The sequence below is a fragment of the Ahaetulla prasina genome, chromosome 15 (genome assembly GCF_028640845.1).
Source record: "Ahaetulla prasina isolate Xishuangbanna chromosome 15, ASM2864084v1, whole genome shotgun sequence".
Lineage (NCBI taxonomy): Eukaryota > Metazoa > Chordata > Lepidosauria > Squamata > Colubridae > Ahaetulla > Ahaetulla prasina.
The window spans coordinates 8,954,848-8,975,775 of record NC_080553.1 but is presented as its reverse complement, the minus strand read 5'-3'; the positions used below and the strand labels follow the sequence as shown (position 1 = coordinate 8,975,775).

Below are 20,928 nucleotides of genomic sequence, written 5' to 3'. Positions count from 1 at the left end.
CCTGACCCTCAGCTGTTTCAGCTGCTATTGCCTATTGTGGTCCTCTGCTATTTGCTGCAAGGAGGCAAATTGCTGGGAGGCAGATTTTTTTTTTCTTGTGCTGAAAATGAAATTAAAGCAAGCTTTAGGAACTTAGGAGCACCCTATGTACAATGATAATATATGGTGGATGCTTTGATTTTAAAAATTACTGAAAGTACATTGGAGCAATTGGGAACACTTTCCATTTTGATACTTCCAAGGTGCACTTTTTTAAATTCGTTGCTTCTTACAAGATTTTTCTTCTGATAGTACAGAAAATAAGTAATTTAAAAGGGTGTAAGTTGCTAGAGAGCCTGGTGGTTTTCTAACAAGCATATAAAAACAATTGTATAGAGCTTATTGCATTTGACTTCCCTGTTGTGTTTTACTTTGTATAACAATGATTCTCGGAGGTCTGAAACATTGCTGGTAAAGACTGGGGCACTATATATGAGGGAAGTTATATATTGGTTTTGTAGCCCTGCTCTCACCTTTGCACTTGCAAACTGTTGCAGAAACACGACCCTCCTTTGAGTAGCATTCCTTGTTTGCATTATAAAAAAATGAGAGAAAACGAGGAAAGGGAACAAAGCAATGACATCACCCCAAACGGGGAGGTTTCCCCCGTAAAACTGATGGAAAAATCCCTGGAACTGGATTGTCAAACGGAGGAGCCGGACTCTACGGCAGCCGATTCCGTAACATTGGATGAGAAAGATCCATCTGGGGGAGACACAGCCCAAGGAGCTTTGGGACAAGTGAAGGCCAAAGTCGAAGTATGCAAAGATGAATCAATAGGTGAGGACCTGTCATTTCCTTTTTCCAGGTGGGCCACATCCCGCCAACTCAAGTTAGGCATCAGTGTTTCTCCTTCAGTCATCCAGAGAGCCTCTTGGCTGTTGCTTGTGCACATTAAGTGTCGCTTTACATTATAAGTAGAACAAGAAGCAACGGATGGAATCTTATCAAAGAGAGCTCCAAACCTAGAAGTAGGGAGAGATTTTCGGACAGCAAGAGCATTTAATCAGTGGAACGACTTGCCTCCAGAAATTATGAACATTCCGTTAGAAGACCGGACAGCCACTTGTCCAGAATGGTATAGGATATCCTGCTTAAACAGAGGGTTGGACTAGATCATGGATGTCAAACTCGATTTCATTAAGGGCTGCATCAGGGTTGTGTTTGACCTTGGAGGGCCGTAGTGGGTGTGGCCACCTAAACTTCAATTGTGTCAGGGCACCTGTGATGACCTGAGCACTCAGCCAGTGAAAATGAGTTCCTGAGCTCCATTTTCGGCTGTGATGGCCTCCTGCAACCCTCTGCCAGCGAAAGTGGACCTCAGGAGGGCTGCCCTCAGCCCTCGCAAGCTCCATTTTCTCTGGCAGAAGCACCGCAGATGGGTCCTTCGCTGTTTCCAGGGTGGTCCCGGGGGCCAGATCTAAGCACTTCTCGGGCTGAATCCAGCCCCGGGCCTTGAGTTTGACACCCCTGGACTAGCAGACCTCCAAGGTCCCTTCCAACTCAATTTTTTCTGTTTTCTTTTTTGTTTAACTGCTTGTTTGCAGTTGTGATGCAAAGGGACGTAAGCACAAATCTTTCTCAGATAGTTCCATCTACAGGTAGTCCATGACTTAGACTGCATTATGATCATCAGCCCTGATGTCCATAATCCGGTCGCTCCCCTAACTGACCTAGTTGCTCTCTCAGTTGGAAGGAGTATGGTGTTGTGACCCAGGCCCAAGTAGGTAGTAGGAAACTCAGTCCGTGAAAAGACAAACAAACTTTATTCAAACAGCTGAGAATTACTTCATTCCCAGCATCGTTCGACTAAATTAAAACCAATTCCTCCCAGCACAAATTCCTCAGTCCTATCGTAAACCTTGGTCCAATTAGGCAAACTGCCAAAGGCCTTTCTTGGCAAATGTTTAGAAGTCATAAAAATAAATGCAAGATGTACACGAAGCAGAAGACGAAGCTACCAACGTTGTTTTCCGGCAAAGCTCAAATGCCGTTGCTGGTCTGTTTTAAGCCTTATGGGAGGGGCCAATCCTTTCTTGGCCTTACTCCCGAGTTGTCCTTTTTGCTTGAGCTGCTCTTGCCTTCTGGCAGCTCTTCTCATGCGTGCATTAGGAACAGGCTCCTCCTGTTCCTCTGCCTCACTACTATCAGCCTCTGGAGGCTCTGGAGTCCGCAGCTCACTCCCCGATGGCCCTGGCCCCACCTCAGCCTCATCACTCTCTGACTCCGTTGCCAGCTCTGCAGGATGGTGGTGGACCACAACACACAGCACGGTGATGGTTGCTTTGTTTCTTTAGATATTGAGGATTTCCGACACTATCTGGAAAAATGTTTCGATTTCGAGCAAGTCACGGTGAAGAAGTTCCGAACGTGGGCAGAGAGGCGGCAGTTCAACCGGGAGATGAAGAGGAAGCAGGCGGAGTCTGAGAGGCCCATTTTGCCAGCCAATCAGAAACTCATTACGTTGTCTGTCCAAGATGCGCCCACAAAGAAAGGTAAGCTGGTTGTAAGAATTGTGAATTAATTTAAAGCCCTGAGAATTAGCCAAAGTTCTGTGTGGAACTGATTTTATTTGTTTGTCCTTCCCATTCAGAGTTTTGTTTTCCATTCAAAGTTATCTCCCCAGGTATACTTACAACCCAGGTATACCAGCCACTTTCGGCTATTTGTGGCATCTCACGGTCATGTGACCTCATTGGACAATGTTTTTTTTGTCAGAAAAATAGCATTTACATCAGGGTGGGGTTGGGGGCGGCGGCAAAAATGCCCCATAACAAACAGTTGGTTTTGTTAGGGAATTGTTATTTGCCTAACTAATTGGCCAGGCAATATATAAACTAACTATGCATATTTGTAGAAAAGCCTGATATTGCTTTAAGGCTGTGCTGCATCATGCAAGCATCCTGATTGGTTGAGCTCTGTAGCCAATGTATAAAAGGACTCCTAAATTATGGCTTGTTGGGGATCTACAGAGATACTACAGCATTGTAACCTGATGACATGCTGCAACTGTATATTTGAGCTTTATGATCGTTGCTTGATCATGGCTAGTTACTGATTCCTCAAGATACTGACTGTTGTGAATTGAACTGTGTTTTGCTGAACTGAAAGAAGACTTTGTTTGTAGTGCAAGTCTACGTTTGGTAAGAAGCCCTGATATTTGTAATGTCCCTGACTGGCTTTATATGTGTATGACCTGAATTGTTTTTGGACTATGACTTTGCCTTTTCCCTAAAAGTAAAGGAATATCAAACCCCACTTTGTCTGCAAGTGACTGTTATTGTACACAACCAGTCTCAGTCGTTTTCATGCGTAGGGTACTCTGCTCAACAGTCCACAACCTTGGCTATGAACCCAGATTACCCTTAACAGGTTTGCTTTAATGGCCATGGTGACTGCCATGCTTGCAGCGGGTCGGAATCATGACGACCCACATTGTGACCGTCATGACTTACGGGGAGACCCCATTGTGGTTGTCGGTGGAGGACTACCTACATCGAGTGTTGATAATCCTGGAAAATGCTAATTTTTTTTCCAACTCATTGTTAGGATAGTACCACTACACGTACTGGGATTGGTATCAAGGAGTTGTATTTATCCTGTGGGACTTCTTAATGAAAGCCGTTCTCATCTTCTAGCTGTTACTAGTGAACATTTCAGAGATTCAAAGCCGCATCTGTGCGATATTCTTATTTTCCAGAGTTTGTTATTAATCCCAATGGGAAGTCTGAAGTTTGTATCCTTCATGAATATATGCAACGAGTGCTGAAAGTACGGCCTGTTTACAATTTCTTTGAATGTGGTAAGTCTTCTAATATTTATCTAAAGGAATGATTCATTCATCTAAGCAACAATTACCTAAAGAGCTGCAGTAGATCTAAAGATCTAAGGTTGAGCTATGTTTCAGGATACAATCTGGGTCGGTCACCAGGACCAGAGGTTTAGTCTTCCGAGCTAAAGCTCATCCTCAAGGAACTTGTCTCTCTCTGTGTGCTTTGGGCTATTCTACGTGTAGTATTTATGTGGTGCCTGGTTGTATGTGGCCTTTTGTTTTTTGGGTGTTGATGGCTGGCTATTCAGTTGTCGGCTGTTGTTTCCTCAGCATCTGATAAGCTGGTGGGAAACCAGCAATCCTGTGGACTGATTTCTCAGGCTTCAAAAATTTCCCTGGCTATTTGTGTCCCTACTCAGCCAACAATATTAGTAGCAATACTATGCATAGAATAGCCCAAAGCACACATTCTGGTAGAGAGAAGTTCCCTGAGGATGGGCTCCAGCACGAGTCCAAAAGCTCAGAAGACTAAACCTCTGGTCCCGGTGACCAATCCAGATTGGATCCTGAAACATTATTCAGGGACACATATATATATTTGCCTTCATGTTTGTTTCAGTTTTTTCTGGAAAACCCTATAAAACCTCCCATTCTTCTGAATATATTCAAGAATGTTAACACGATGCACAGTGGGGGTGGATAAAGAAATGGTATAAAGAAACAGTAACATGTTACGGTTCAATATAAAGGAAACTTTCATGGCTTGTTCTTTAACTGAATAGCCTTTGTAAGTCGCCAGGTATGCTAAATATGAGCCTCTCCGTCTTCTTGACAGGGTGAGATGGGAATATTCAAATATTTTGATTTTTCTCTCCTCTCTTTAAAGAGAACCCAAGTGAGCCTTTTGGAGCATCAGTTATTATTGATGGAGTGACTTACGGAGCAGGGACTGCCAGTAGCAAAAAACTTGCCAAGAATAAAGCTGGTAAGTAAAGCTATCTAGATCAGAGCTGCCCAATGTTTCTGGCTGTGCAGGCTGGGGCGGGGGAGGGAGAGGATGTTCCCAGGTTGGGGACCCCGATCTAGATCTATGGATGATTAGTGGAGTCAAGAAAATTAGCATTCTCAGAAAATGGGTGCATCAATTCTGATTCTACATGCAATTTGTGCTCTCATCAGTGTTTGCTGGGCTAGCAAAGACAGAAATTAACACACGCGTAATGTATGAAATTGACACGGATGATTGAAATCAAAATCACGTGAAGTGTTAATACCACTTTATAATGCCTTGGTAAGGCCACACTTGGAATACTTCATCCGGTTTTGGTCACCACGATGTAAAAAAGGTGTTGAGACTCTAGAAAGAGTGCAGAGAAGAGCAACCAAGATGATTAGGGGACTGGAGGCTAAAACATATGAAGAACGGTTGCAGGAACTGGGTATGGCTAGTCTAGTGAAGAGAAGGACTAGGGGAGACATGAAAGCAGTGTTCCAATATCTCAGGGGCTGCCACAAAGAAGAGGGAGTCTAGCTATTCTCCAAAGCACCTGAAGACAGGACAAGAAGCAATGGGTGGAAACTAATCGAGGAGAGAAGCAACTTAAAACTAAGGAAAAATTTCCTGACAGAACAATTAACCAGTGGAACAACTTGCCTTCAGACATTGTGGATGCTCCACCACTGGAAATTTTTAAGAAGAGGTTGGATAACCATTTGTCTGAAGTGATGTAAGGTTTCCTGCCTAAGCAGGGGGTTGGACTAGAAGACCTCCAAGGTCCCTTCCAACTCTGTTATTTTGTTGTATTCTAAATGCAGTTTAGGTAGTCCTCACCTTACAACAAGTCATTTAGTGGCTGTTCAAAGTCACAATTGCACTGAAAAAAGTGACTTATAGCTGTTTTCCCCACTTAGCGACTGTTGCAGCATCCCCATGGTCACCTGATCAAAATTCAGATGTTTGGTGATTGTGGTGTCCCGGGGGTCACGTGATCCCCTGTTGCGACTTTCCGACAAGCAAAGTCAATAGCTAAGCCAGATTCACTTAACAGACGTGTTACTAAATTCACAGCTGCAATGGTTCACTTAACAAGGGTGGAAAGAAAGGACATAAAATGGAGCAAAATTTGCTTAACATCTGTCTCACTTAGCAACAGAAATGTTGGGTTCAATAGTGGCCGTAACTCGAGGAGTGCCTGTACCTCTTTCTCTAAAGGGCTGAACTTTGTTTTTTTTTTATCTGATCCATTCAAGATTGTGATTTCAGATGAAAAGAACCCAAATATTGCTTGCTGTTTAAATCTCTGTGATTTAAAGTGATTCAACTAATATTGCAATTTGCAGCAAGAAATTCTGGGATTCACAGTCCATCTGGGTAGCACCTGAGGGAAGGATTGCTCTGCCATTAGTGTGCGTAGAATTGGCAGAAGAGCTGAGAGAATTTAATACAGATATATCAGGAAGCTCAAACTGCCCAAGGAGCTGCTGATCCAGTTCTACAGAGGAATGATTGAGTCTGTCATCTGCACCTCTATAACTGTCTGGTTTGGTTCTGCAACCCAACAAGACAGACAGAGACTTCAGAGGATCATTAGAACTGCAGGAAAAACAATGACTACCAACCAGCCTTCCATTGAGGACCCGTATACTGCATAAGTAAAAAAGAGGGCTGTGAAAATATTTACAGACCCCTTGCATCCTGGACATAAACTGTTTAAACTCCTACCCACTATAGAGCACTGCACACCAGAACAACTAGACACAAGGACAGTTTTTTCCCAAACGCCTTCACTCTGCTAAACAACTAATTCCCACAACACTGTGAAATTAACTACTAAGACTGTATTAATATTCTTCTTCTCATCCTTACTAGTACCTATTTCTTCCCACTTATATTTTATTGTTTCCTAGTATGATTTGATTGCTTATTAGTATCCTATGACTATCACTAAGTGTTGTATCTTATGATTATTGACGAATGTATCTTTTCTTTTTATGTACACTGAGAGCATATGCACCAAAGACAAATTTCTTGTGTGTCCAATCACACTTGGCCAATAAAAAATTTATTTTAGTTTATTTTCCACAGGCTTCCCTCTCAAAAGATGTTTCTGCAACTTCACCACCCAGAGCCCCCTCTCTGAGAGAGAAGGGCAGTTACGAAATAGAAAATACAAATAATAAATAAACTTCCTAACTTGGAAACCTTTTCACCATACTAAAAATGAAGGGAAATGGGGCTGAAAGGCGAAAGTGGAGCAGTATGCTCTCTCCCTTAATTAAGTAGACCAGGTTGTCCTGATAAAAAACAATCCTAGTATGATTCAATTGCTTATTTGTACCCTATGACTATTATTAAGTGTTGTACCTTATGATTCTTGATGAACGTATCTTTTCTTTTATGTACCCTGAGAGTATATGCACCAAGACAGATTTCTTGTGTGTCCAATACTTGGCCAATAAAAAATTCTATTTTATTCTATTTTATCTTTCCCCTGGTGTAGCCGACAAAGTGAGGAGAGTCCGTGGCTTAGAGATTAAGACATCTACCTAATATGCAAGCAGCCAGGGTTCGAATCCCAGAAGGGTGTGGCTAGCTGATGAGAGCTAAATAGCTTGAAATAGATCTAGTCTCCCTTTATTTATTTGTCAGTAAAACATAAATTCAACAAAGGAAAATATTGTTCGATGCATGTTGGCGTTCTTGACAAAATGCACATGTGGTTTTCATTCCAAATCTTTTTTTTTTCCCCAGCCCGAGCTACTTTGGAAATCCTCATCCCTGATTTTGTCAAGCAGACCTCTGAGGAGAAGCCCAAAGATAGTGAGGAATTAGAGGTACGTTCACAGCTGAGCCTGTGCATGTTAAGTTCCTTTAAACCTTCACCTTCTTTGCCTAGATTAATAACCACCATTCTAAATGATATTGTTTGTCCTTTGACTCCTTCTGTCAGTGGAAGGAGTTACTGTATTTGTCAGACTGTAAGACGCACCAAAGTATAAGATGCACCAAGTGTTCGAAGAAGTAAACAAGGAAAAAAAAAGTTTTTGCCCTCCCCGGCCTCCAGGAGCACTCTGCAGGCCTCCCAAACCCTCTGCACATCCCATTTTTTTGCAAAAATGGGCCTGTTTTTTGGTCTCCCAAACCCCCCACACATCATGTTTTTGCCATCCCCGGCCCCCAGGAGCACTTTGCAGGCCTCTCAAACCCTCTGCATGTCGCGTTTTTCGCAAAAACAGGCCTGCTTTTGGCCTCCCAAACCCCCACCCCCATGCGTTGGGATTTTGCCCTTCCCAGCCCCCGGGAGCGCTCTGCAGGCCTTCCAAACCCTCTGTGCCTCCTGTTTTTGCGAAAAATGGGCCTGCTTTTGGCGAAAATGGGACGTGCGGGACGGGGTTTCGGGAGGCCAAAAATGGCTGTATTCAGTGTATAAGACGCACCAACATTTCTACCCTCTTTTGGGGTGGAAAAAAGTGTGTCTTATACTCCAAAAAGTACAGTAACTAGAGAAGGCAGCCTCTGGAAAGAAAAATTATAAAGCCTCCTCCTCTCTCTCTGGGTCAGAAATGAATTTGACACAATTCTGTGATAGCTGAGCTGGTGACCATATTTGGATGGCAATGTCTTAGATTAATAAGCCAAGATAAACTTTATTATAAGTTCACAGACTCTGGTTTAATAAGCTAAGTTACGGACGACCTTTGTATCTCTTCAAGAACACCTTTTTCCTTCTTGCTTTTCAGCACGTTATTGAAATACTTGGAAATGGTAAACAAAGAGACTAAAGCAAAATTTTGGACCCTGTTCCGACTGGCTTCCCTCTAACCCCAATGTGAAATATAACCTTTCTGAGCTTGTACAGGTAGTCCTTGAGTTACCACCACAATTGAGCCCAAAATTTCTGTTACTGAGTGAAACATTTGTTAAGTGAGTTTTTATTCCAGTTTTACGACTTTCCTTTCCACCTTTGTTAAGTGAATCACTGCAGTTGTTTGAAGTAGTAACGGTGTTGTTAAGTGAATCTGGCTTCCCCATTGACTTTGTTGATCAGAAGGTCGCAACACGGGATCACATGACCTCAAGGACACTGCAACTGTCGTAAATGTGAATCGGTTCTCAAGCGTCCGAATGTAAATCACTTCACTCTGGGGATGCTACGACGGTCACAAGTGTGAAAAGTGGCCCTAAGTCACTTTTTCCAGTGCTATTGTAACTCTGAACGGGTTCACTCAGTGAACTGTCGTAAGTCGAGGACTACCTGTATTCTTTGCTGGTAATTACAGTTGTCCTAAAACTTTTATTGTCCAATAAACTTTTCTAAAAACTTTTATTGTCCAATAAAAGAAACTGGAAACAGCAATATAATAATAATTCTTACTTTAAGATTCAGAGGTTTATTTCTTTTTTTTTCATACAAGTTTTTATTGATTTTTAATTCCCCCCCTCCACACAAACACAATTCATATACAAAGTAGTGACCTTAACTTATACCGTTCAAACTATTCAAATATATTTTTCTTAATTACAAATTTTGCCAAAATATCCCCCCCCCCAACTTTTCATTCCTTTCCTAGTATTTCTTTGCTTGTTTTATTAAATTACATCTTTTTTTGCCCTTTGTTTTCTAATTTCTCCATTTTTATTCATATTCATTCCTTTTCATTCCTTTTCATTTTTTTACTATTTCAATTTTTATTCTTTGTATATTTTCAGGGTTGTCGTTTCTCCATTTCCTTTTTATACCAAGCTTTTCTTACACGCCCTTTCTTCATTCCTACTTTCTTCTCCCCTCCTCTCCTATTCCTTCCCTACTTCCCTTCCCTTCTCCTCCTCCACCCTACTTCCTCCCTATCTAACCTTCTCTCCTATACTTCTCTCCCTCACCTTATCTCCCCTTCTCTTCACTTTCTTCTTTCTCTCTCCCTCTTTCTCCCTTCCACCTCTCTCCTTATCTCTGTCTCTTGCTGTATCTATTTTCAATTTCTCTAATGTCCAAACATCTCCAGTTCTCTTATTTATTACACATATTTTTCCAACCTCCTCTCCTATATTTTAAACTTTAACATTATCTTCATCTTATTCCATTTATATCATATAATCAATTAATATAACTTTCCAAGTCAGAGGTTTCTTTCATGAGCAGTTTGGAACATGAAGAGCCATCATAACACAACTTATATCCATAACCCATGGATCCACTGTCACAGCTGAGTCCAGCAAGGATTAACTACGGCCAGAGGCCCTGAACTCATCCCAAGACATTCTTTTTATACTTTTCTGCACACATTTCACAACTTACTTCCTTGTTCTTTTGTACCGATGGACAGTCTCCACATATACGCGTGTATATCTCAAACCTCTATCCGTAGGCTACTTTTCAGTTCCCGATTTCTCACAGTTCCAACGTTCTGATTCCAAATACATTTCAAAACCACGTCCTTTGCCAAAATCACGTTTCACAGCAACGGCTCAGCAGGATTACAAATAGTTCTGATACCCTGTGAAATCTTTCTATCTAAAACTTTGGTTCATGTCGCTTTTTAGAGCCTGCTGTCCTTCTGAGACCTATGGATTCTGATAGTCCATTAGGCTATTTGTCCATTTCTCACACAGTCATGGTTCCCAATCCCAGCTCCTAGCAAAATCAGTGCAAAGCCGAACAGCTCCTTTGTTCTGCTGTTTTTGTTCTCTTATAGCTTTCCTTGTTAGTTTATCTCTTAATACTGCAACCACAGAACGACTAGAGCCCTCCCTGCAAAGCTTAAAAAGGCCTTTCTACTGTTAAGTGACCATTTACCTATTTTGTTGTAGTATTTTAACCATATCAGTATCGAGGATTCACGGGTGTACGAACTGACCAGTAAAGCTGGACTCCTGTCTCCATATCAGATCCTTCATGAGTGCCTTAAAAGGTGAGTTTTTGCATGGCTTACGTGATCTATCCTTTGAGGAAGGCTTCGTTCTTTTTATGGAATAGCCCAGTCTGTTCTTTTTTCTCTCTCTAATCTGGGAGAATCTAGAAGTGGTTCCTAAAACATGATAACTGCTTTAGGAATTAGTCTGCCTGGGACAGGGAGGGGTCGCAGGGGGGGTCATGTGCACATGTGAACCTCTGACAGGCAGGCAGTGGGAAAGCCAGCCAATTAACAACTGTGTTACCAACTTAACAATTGTGATTCTTAACACTTGTGGCAAGAAAGATCATGAAATTGGGCAAAGTTCACTTAACAACTGTCTTGTTTAGCAACAGAAAGTTTGGGCTCAATGGTGGGGGTAAGTTGAGGACTTCCTGTACATTTTGCTCACAATGTATTGCGGGGTCCTTGTTGCTTTCTGAGCTTGGTAGTTTTCTTCAACTGATGATATACCCTCTGGAACGAGCTCCCTCTGGGGCTTCGTCAACTCCCCGAACTCAGGTCCTTCCGCCGCGAGCTAAAGACGTTGCTGTTTCGAAGAGCAGGACTAGCTTGAACGTAGTTTTAAATTGGGGTTTTTAAATCGGGGGTTTTAAACGGGGTTTTAAATTTGTATTTAAAGTTTTATGCCATCAATTGAATTTTAATTTTCTATTCTTTTTTGCTGTTTTATATGTATTATATGTTTTCTGTTGTTTTATTGGCTGTGAACCGCCCTGAGTCCTTCGGGAGATGGGCGGTATACAAATACAATGAATAAATAAAATAAATAAATATTCCCTAGTTTGGTAATGAAACGTTGGCAAAAAAGCCACCAAGCACCCCACAGTTCAGATTATTATTTTTTATTATTATTCTGATTCGCCTTCCCCTCTTTCTTTTAAAGCATAGCAATTAAAGTATGAAGTGGGCAAGAGATGATGGATGGGTGACTTTTTTGTTGCTGTTGTTGTTGCTGTATTGAGTTGCTTCTACCCCTATCCCTCTCTATTCTTTTTTCTTTTTTTCTTTAGGCAGGTGTCATGATTAGAAGTTAGACAGGAAAGAAAGAAGAAGTTTTGTAATAAAGGGTGACATGATTAAAAGTTAGAATAACTGATAGAAATAAGAGGAATATTAATGAATACATTTTTATATTATAAAATGAAAGTATGAATGAGAAAATGTGAAATAATTGAATAATGATAGACTGTAACCCAACATAGATGTGTATTGTTATTAGAAATACATAAGTTGATTGATTGTAATAATTATGTTTAATGTGATCAATTTCATTTGTATTGGAATGTATAGCGCCCAGGTGCCACACTGTTCACACATTGATATTTTTATAAAAAATAAAAAAAGGAAGAAATATCTATTATAGATGGGGGCTAGTCAGACTCCAGAACTGGGACAATTTGCTTACCACATGCAAAACCAGTAACATTCTTGCCCTTTGAAAATTAGGAACACTGTTTTAGCTGAATGTTATTTTATGTTGGCATCCAGATTTGATGCAAACGTTAATTTTTTTTTAAAAATGACATTTTTAATCGATAAACCCAGACTTTTTAAATGCTGAGTGCTTCTAAGTAACAGTATTTAATTTGTCCTTCAGAAATCATGGCATGGGTGATACATCTATAAAATTTGAAGTGATTCCGGGCAAAAATCAGAAGAGCGAATATGTTATGACTTGTGGGAAGCATACTGTGCGGGGGTGGTGTAAGTATAACAGTTATTAAGAAAATCTATGGAAAATCTGTGTTATTAGATTTATATGCCACTTTCCGTCTGAGAACATACATGTTCTTGGTGGTGTTGGTTTTCTGGTTTAACCAGTCAGAATTTCCCATATACTGATCTCTTAATGACAAGACACTAACATTTTAGTTACAGTTTTTAATCAAAAACAGAAGTATTTATATTTGAGTACATCTGTATCAATGCTGGAACTGCAGTGTTTTGCAATATTTTGAATATAAATTTGTAATGATAAAAACATCATCATTTTGTCTACATAAGATATTCCCTGTCCTGTGCACTCATAATTGTTAAGGACCAAAGTTGATAATTTAATTGGTAGCCATTCCCTTAAAAATTGTGAATTTCATATATATATATATATATATAATGTACAAACCATTCTCCATCGTAGTATTGTCTTCTTTAAAATTATGATTCCTCAAGGCAGTGGCTTTTCCTCCAACTTCTGTGTCCAGCTCCTAAAAGTTTACTGTCTGAGTGTGATGTTTAAACATGCCTTGATTTTGCAGGTAAGAACAAAAGAGTTGGAAAGCAACTGGCTTCCCAGAAAATCCTTCAGCTGCTGCACCCACATGTGAAAAACTGGGGTTCTTTATTGCGCATGTACGGCAGAGAAAGCAGTAAGATGGTGAAACAGGTAAAGTGTTTTATGTTCTGCCCGGCCTCTGGATTAAATAAAGAGATTCTATTGAAAGATGTAAAATTGTCTCTTGTCCAGGATTACCGTATTTTTCGGACTATAAGATGCTCTGAAGTATAAGACACACCTAGCTTTTGGGGAGGAAAACAAGAAAAAAAAATCTGCCTCCTTGCAGCAAACAGCATGGTCCGCTTCAGCACAGCCTGATTTAGCGCAAGCAGCTGATTGGCAGTTGGATCTGCCTCCCGGAATACCTCCTATCAGCTGTTCCAGACTGCGGGGATCGGCGCCACCCATTGGCGTCACCACCTATCGCCAAGGGGGCATAAAAGGAGCGGCAGCCGAAAACGGGGCGCACGGAGGCGGCAACAGGTGACAGTGGCGATGAAGGTGATGGCGGCGATGGGCAGCGGCGATCCCCGCAGCCTGGAACAGCTGATAGGCAGTATTCTGGGAGGCAGATCCAACCGCCAATCAGCTGCTCTTGCTAAATTAGGCTATGCTGAAGCTGACCAGACTGTTTGCTGCAAGGAGGTAAATTGCTGCGAGGCAGAGGCCGAAGGATGGTGGGCGGGGCTTCAGCAGCATTCCCTGTATAAGATGCACAGACATTTCCACCCACTTTTTGGGGGGTGGAAAGTGCATCTTATACTCCGAAAAGTACAATAATTGCTTATACTGAGTTCAGAGGCTTTTTTTAAAAGTAAGGTTTAAAAGGACCGTATTAGAATCCTTCAATTTCCTTTTTTGGGCAGGAAACATCCGACAAAAGCGTGATAGAACTTCAACAGTATGCCAAAAAGAACAAGCCCAATCTGCACATTCTGAACAAGCTACAAGAGGAAATGAAAAAATTAGCACAAGAAAGGGTGAGTAGCGTCTTGGTAAGCTCCCTGGCTGCTTTCCCCGTACAAGACAGGTTTATGGTTCTGCTTAGTTCATGGGTCTCCCGATTCTTAAACATGAAAAGTATTTAGAAAGTCCTTAAGTAAAGCTTTTCTGATTAGATTTTTTGGGGGAGTTATTTTCTAGAACAGGGGTCTCCAACCTTGGCAACTTTAAGCCTGGTGGACTTCAACTCCCCTGGCTGGGATATTCTGGGAGTTGAAGTCCTCCAGGCTTAAAGTTGCCAAGGTTGGAGACCCCTGTGCTAGAATGTATTACTAGAACTGCTAAGAATTTCACAGTGTTTATTTTTTTTCACAAAGTATGATAACCGGGCTGGTCTTTGTCCTTATATGAAACTATAACCATAGGAACATAGGAATTCTCCCTTTAAGATGCACTGATTTTAAAACGCCACTTCCCTTACAAACCCAAGCCGAGTTCTCCAACTCAGATGTTAACAAAAACAAAATCCTGACAGTATCGAGAGCAGCCGGATTCTCTTTCATGAGCAACCAGTTCATCCATGTCCCTTTAGGGAACCTAAATTGTCTCAATTTCTGTTTTAAATTTACCTAGCAACTTGTGCCGTTGGCTCCTCAGGTTAGAATGCTGGGCTGACAGATGAGCAACCTTCCATTTGAGACCCGTTGCTGCCGTAGGGTTGAACCCCCCGTCACACACACTGGCTCCTGCCCACTCAGCAGAGTGAAAGCAGGCGACCACAAGTGGAATAGAATAACAGAATTGGAAGGGACCTTGGAGGTCTTCTAGTCTAACCCCCTGCCCAGGCAGGAAACCCTACACCATTTCAGACAAATGGTTATCCAACATTTTCTTAAAAATTTCCAGTGTTGGAGCATTCACAACTTCTGCAGGCAAGTTGTTCCACTGATTAATTGTTCTCACTGTCAGGAAATTCCTCCTTAGTTCTAGGTTGCTTCTCTCCTTAATTAGTTTCCACCCATTGCTTCTTGTTCTACCCTCAGGTGCTTTGGAGAATAGCTTGACTCCCTCTTCTTTGGGGCAGCCCCTGAGATATTGGAACACTGCTATCATGTCTCCCTTGGTCCTTCTTTTCATCAGACTAGTATAGATTAATAAACAGATTAGTGGGCAACTTCACAGGTACGTGAAAGGAGCCCCTACTGGGTACATACACCCCCAAACAACGGTGATGTCACCGGCAAATCCTTTTGCCAGAGAAGCACTTCGGTGCTTCCAACAAGACAGTATTAACTAGGATAACCCGGAGCAAAATCAGATATTAGTGTTCTGTTCAGGGAACGTTTGAACGTTGGCCTCCAGTGAGGAGGAAGGATATGTATAATTATGGCTGGTTCTTTTTTTGTTTTATATATATTTCTAGGAGGAAACACGAAAGAAACCCAAGATGACAATTATAGAGTCTGCTCAGCCTGGCAGTGAGCCCCTGTGTACTGTGGACGTGTAATGAGAGAGATTTAGGAATTGGAGCAATAAAACAAGTGGCGAAAGTTAGGAACGGTTTTCATGTTTTACTTTGTCAACAGTCTGAAGGAGAAATTGGTTTGCTTCGGGGAAACAACCTAACCGTCAAAGCTGCTTCAAACGTGCATATTGTGTGTTTGCATCAGGGTTGATAATGCTCAGTTTTGTGTGTACTTCCCAAAATGTTGTTATTCAAGGGGGCAGAAATCTACCCGACCATACATTTGTTGAGAAGCAGAAAGCAGGGTTGTTCGCCTGGGCAAGCATCATTTCCAAAAGAAATGTGTTTGATGGAGGTGCTTAAGGATTAAAATGCAGAATGTTCCTTTTATAGAGTGGAACGAATGTGTAACCCAGCAGAGCTCGCTGTGCTTTTAGGAAACAATGCAGGCGCTTGTTTTTCTGAAAGGGTTTCTTGTATTTCTGCACAAAAGAATTAAGCAACCGATCGCACACTTTTTGACAGCTGCATTGAAGGAAAGACACAAAAAAATGTGTTGTCGCTTTATGCCCTTCTAAGATTAGGCCAGTTAGGATTGCTTCTCAGTGAATTTTCGCAGATTTGGGATTTTTCTAGCATGGATCCAGGGATTATCCGAGAAGAACTAACTGCAAACAGCTCTGAGGTTTCCATGCTTTTAATTGTTCCATTTAAGAAAAACAAAGACCAACATAGGAAGCTGAGATTGTAAGGTACATTTCGGTTTCTCTTAGATGTAAAACAACAAAACTTAAGGCATAAAGTTGAGCCAAGCATCAGTGCTCTGCAGCTTTTCTTCATGCTGGTAGGGCTCATAACCATGTTTTCTTACAGTTTGCCAGGTTAACTGTGAATGTAGCAGCAGTGTTCAGTAAGGTTGCATATTTTATCATGTCAGTTAAAATTGCAACGCCTAGCATTTATTCCCCGCCAGGAAAATCACTGGATTCCTTTCAAGTTGAGGGTTTTGGTTTTTTTATATGACTGCCTTTTTTTGTTTTTATTGTCTGCTTAGTACTTGCAAATCTGGCTTTGGGAACTATTTGAATGTAAAGTGAAATTGCGAAAGACCGAAGTAAATTCTGTTGTTGAAGTAAAGAATATGAAGGTGTAAACGTTTTCTGCTTAAGACAAACCCTGTTGGTTTTTGGTTATGGAAGGTTTGAGAAGCAAAAACTACTGTGAAATCCATACCATTTGATGATCCCTCCCCCAATAAATGTCTGGAAATTCTCAATCATCCAGGTCAGGGTTCTCCAACCATGGCAACTTTTTAAGACTTGTGGACTTCAACTCCCAGGAATTCTGGGAGGTGAAGTCCACAAGTTTTAAAGTTGCCACGGTTGGAGACCCCTGATCCAGGTCAACTTGTCCCAAAGGTGCTTTTTCAAAAGGCCACTGGACTTGGTTCTTCCTTGAAGACATTTCACTCCTTGTTCAAGAAGCTTCTTTAGTTCTGACTGAATGCTGGTGGATGGAATGACTCTCAGAGGGAGTGCTAACCACCAGATGACTGCAAGAAAATATAAATCCATCCATTCTCCAACATTCAGTCAGAACTGAAGAAGCTTCTGGGATGAGAAGCGAAACATCTTCAAGGAAAACAAAGTCCAGTGGCCTTTTGAAAAAGCACCTTTGGGATATTCCTCCACCAGTAAGACTCTCCCCAAAAAGCTAAAAGGAAGGATTGGTGATCCAATATCCGGTCGCCAATCTTCCATAAACAATGGATACCTGGTTTCATGACTCCTTGATGTTCCTTAAAGCAAGCGATGCTAGCAATCTTTTCATCCTCATGAACAACACAACTTGCATCCAAGGGGTTGCTAATCTGAAATGCAGAAAAGCACCAGGATCTCAAAATATATATCGTCTTCCCCAAAATAAGGCATCCCCTGATAATAAGCCCAATCGGGCATTTGAGCGCAGGGCAATAAGGCCAAGCGCTTATTACAGGGTTCAAAAAAATATAAGACAGGGTCTTATTTTCGGGGCAACATGGTATTTTTTTTTTATTTGCATTTATATCCCGCCCTTCTCCAAAGACTCAGGGCGGCTTACACTATGTTAGCAATAGTCTTCATCCATTTGTATATTATATACAAAGTCAACTTATTGCCCCCAACAGTCTGGGCCCTCATTTTACCTTCCTTATAAAGGATGGAAGGCTGAGTCAACCTTGGGCCTGGTGGGACTTGAACCTGCAGTAATTGCAGGCAGTTGTGTTTATAACAGACTGTCTTACCAGCCTGAGCCACCAGAGGCTATATATATATATATTTATTTACCGTCTTTTGTATTTGCTTGCTCAGCTGCTTGTCTCTCGCCATGACCGTTTAACACCTCCATGGCTGGTTGCACACAGTAATATTTGAATCGGGATCTAGTCTAGGTCAGTCACCAAGACCAGAGATTTTTTCTTTTGAGCTTTCTGACTCATGCTGGAAAACCCATCTTCCAATATTTGAAACCTCTGAATAAAACGTTGCATAATATCTCTGCGGGAGGCAGATTGCTTCAGTTGGAAGCTTATTCCAACAGAAAACTTGGTAGGGATAAAAAACAAATTCCAATTGCATAACTGTTAAAACACACTTGATATTTGGAGGTATTTCTGAGGCCCTTGGAGGACATTTTAGCCCTGTAGAATTTTATCCCATTTATCTCCCCCCAGGTCACAATTTGCCACAGAATGAAGCATGACATTAAGTGTCTGATTTCTGTTCTTCAACAGCCAGGTTCTCGTTTTTTATTCTAATATTGAAAACGTCACCGATCCAAGGGGAAGTTGGATATATTTTTTTTCTACGTAAGATTTTTTAACCGGGGAAATTGCTTTCTTTCCCCAAACTTAGAATGGTGTTTTGTTTTGTTTTTTGCAGGTCCTTTGCAGAATATCATAGTTGCCTCTTTTCCAGAAGCATTTTTGTTAACGTTGAGTGTATTTGGTTTTGGCCTTACCTGTCTAAATTGGTAAAGAGGTGACCACTGCCTTTAAAACATCTAGATGTATCATTGTAAGCCAAAGGCTAGTATAAGAACATTATGCATTATAGGCAGTCCTCGACTTACGACAATGGAGCCCCAAATTTCTGTTGTTAAGTGAAAATATTTGTCAGGTGAGTTTTGCCTCATCTTACGATCTTTCTCGCAGCAGTTGTTAAGTGAACCACTGCCGTTGATGAGTTAGTCACACGGTTGCTAAGGGAATCTGGCTTCTCCCTTTGACTTTGCTTGTGAGAAAGTCGTAAAAGATGATCTCGTGGAAAAAAAAACAGCAGTCATAAATATGAACCGGTTGCCAAGCACCTGAACTTTGACCATATGATCATGGGGATGCTGGAAAGGTAAGTGAGAAACGGTGATAAAGTCACGTTTTTCAGTGCCCTTTGAACGGTCACGAAAGAACCGTTGTAAGTCAAGGACTACCTGTATTTTTAACAAGTGCTGCAGTTCTTCGGCAAGACGTTTCAACCGTGCACAATAACAGCCGGGACAAACCTGTTTCTCGTTGTCATTCTTGTGAAGTATATCTCATCCTTGCCGATGTTTTACTATAGTTTGCGATGTGTAAACAGTCTTATAATTTGTCCCGAAGCACAAGCTATTGTGAGCCACCGTCGCATCCATTCATTCCAGCTTCTGCATGCAGTCTGATAAGATATTCAGAACTTTCTGACAGTTCCTTGATTAACTTGTGGTTTTTCGAATCAAATCACTTGGGATTTCAGTTTCTGGCAATGCCTTAAAATTATTAAAATCCTCAGGGGCTAAGACACTGAGCTTGTCGATCAGAAGGTCGGCAGTTTAGTGGTTCGAATCCCTAGTGCTGCCGTGTAACGGAGTGAGCTCCCGTTACGTGTCCCAGCTTCTGCCAACATCGCAGTTCCAAAGCACGTAAAAAATGCAAGTAGAAAAATAGGGACCACCTTTGGTGGGAAGGTAACAGCATTCCGTGCGCTTTTGGCATTGGGTCATGCCCACCACATTACCATGGAGACGTCTTCGGACAGCGCTGGCTCTTTGGCTTTGAAACGGAGATGAGCACTGCCCCCTAGAGTCCAGAACGACTAGCACATATGTACATGGGGAAACTTTACCTTTAAAATTACAGCCGTTTCTTCTCTCTCCCCCCCCCTCGCTTTTAACCCTCATTAAATCAGTATATTTCTCTGGATGGACCTGTTTTTCATTGCACCATCCTTCAAGACAATAAAACTTTTGCTTGCCTTTTATTCTTTCCATGAGAAATGTGGGAAAACTGTTGAAATGGTGAAATAATAACAGATGCAGAAAAATCAGATGCTATCCGTTTATAGCGCCAATAAAATTTTAAGTCCAGTTACTTGGATTCTTAATTGCTGGGAACAAATCTGTGTTCTAACATTGCTCGTACTTACAGAAGTATTTCACTCTAGCTCTTTTTCCATCTTATACTAATCTGTATTCTTGGTGATGGTGAAAACTGAAATAATTTCTCTGTCGGGGGGGTGTTCCAAATTTTAAGCTGGCGTGTCAGCCCTTTCGAACCATTTGCAGTGATTAATTGCAGTATTGTATTTTGAAAATGAATGTGACCAACTCAATGTTAACCGGGTGCTGTATGAATTGTATTAAGTTGAGTAATACAAGTGGTCGGTTGGTTCCCTTTATAAAGTCTTATTCTTTGAGCCTTTGTGTTACGACTTTTTTGCGTTTTACCCAAAGACTAGCTGTTAGCAATAAAGTTCGATTATATATTTTAAAATATCATCATCTGCTACTGCCAATCATAATTTCACCAGGCTGTCAGACCCAGCCCAGTCTGATCCCTTAGGGAAGGAAAACCCTCGACTCCCATTCGGTTGAAGTGAACCAAATGTTTTACTAGTTGCAGTAAAATCAGGTGGAATCTGTGTTTCCTACACATCAATACCAAACGATTTCCTTCCTTCCTGTCTTCCTCCCCATGACCAGTTCAAATCCAGCCAATGCGATGCCGACGGGATGTTTTGGGAACACTCAGGTGTTTGGGCAAGTAATTTTTCAGAGTCAGGGCAAAGGGCCTTGAAGAACCAGTTCCACCTTGATCTGCTTTTCTTAGCTGATTCCCCACCTCTCGAATTTCCATACACAAATGCATGCAGTTTTATTGTGCAACTGTCCCCACCCCCCTGCCTCCCCCTAGTCCTTTGATGGCAGGGCGCCAGCATGGCACCAAGCCAAAGATTGTGGCTTTTTTAAAAAAAAGTAGTACCAAGAGAAGCAGCTTTGACTCATGCTGCCCAATTTTCTAGGAGGGTGATGTGATTGGCAAAGCAAATATCCTGCCACCTGCATTTTCTATGTGAGTGAAGAGAGTTAACATTATATGTCTTTGGGGCAGGAGGGAGATCCTCTTAAAACAGTGGTTTTCATCTGCAGACACCTGGGAGACGACATAGAGGGGTCTGGCAAAGGCTTGAAAAATGTTATTTAAATCTTAAATCTTGGGGGTCCGTG

General features: G+C 41.5%; 1 protein-coding gene across 2 annotated transcripts in view; it reads left to right on the top strand.

Moving 5' to 3' along the window:
* Nucleotides 1–20,117, top strand: part of DGCR8 (DGCR8 microprocessor complex subunit) — a 28,525-nt gene extending 8,408 nt beyond the window's left edge. For both annotated transcript variants that reach the window (XM_058158413.1, XM_058158414.1), the window contains 10 exons: nucleotides 537–819; nucleotides 2,337–2,534; nucleotides 3,740–3,841; nucleotides 4,698–4,796; nucleotides 7,563–7,645; nucleotides 10,620–10,720; nucleotides 12,324–12,430; nucleotides 12,982–13,109; nucleotides 13,868–13,981; nucleotides 15,367–20,117. In XM_058158413.1, the coding sequence (XP_058014396.1) occupies nucleotides 537–819; nucleotides 2,337–2,534; nucleotides 3,740–3,841; nucleotides 4,698–4,796; nucleotides 7,563–7,645; nucleotides 10,620–10,720; nucleotides 12,324–12,430; nucleotides 12,982–13,109; nucleotides 13,868–13,981; nucleotides 15,367–15,450 (1,299 nt within the window). In that variant the 3' untranslated portion in view covers nucleotides 15,451–20,117. The remainder of the gene's footprint in view (nucleotides 1–536; nucleotides 820–2,336; nucleotides 2,535–3,739; nucleotides 3,842–4,697; nucleotides 4,797–7,562; nucleotides 7,646–10,619; nucleotides 10,721–12,323; nucleotides 12,431–12,981; nucleotides 13,110–13,867; nucleotides 13,982–15,366) is intronic.
* Nucleotides 20,118–20,928: the final 811 nt, after the last annotated feature.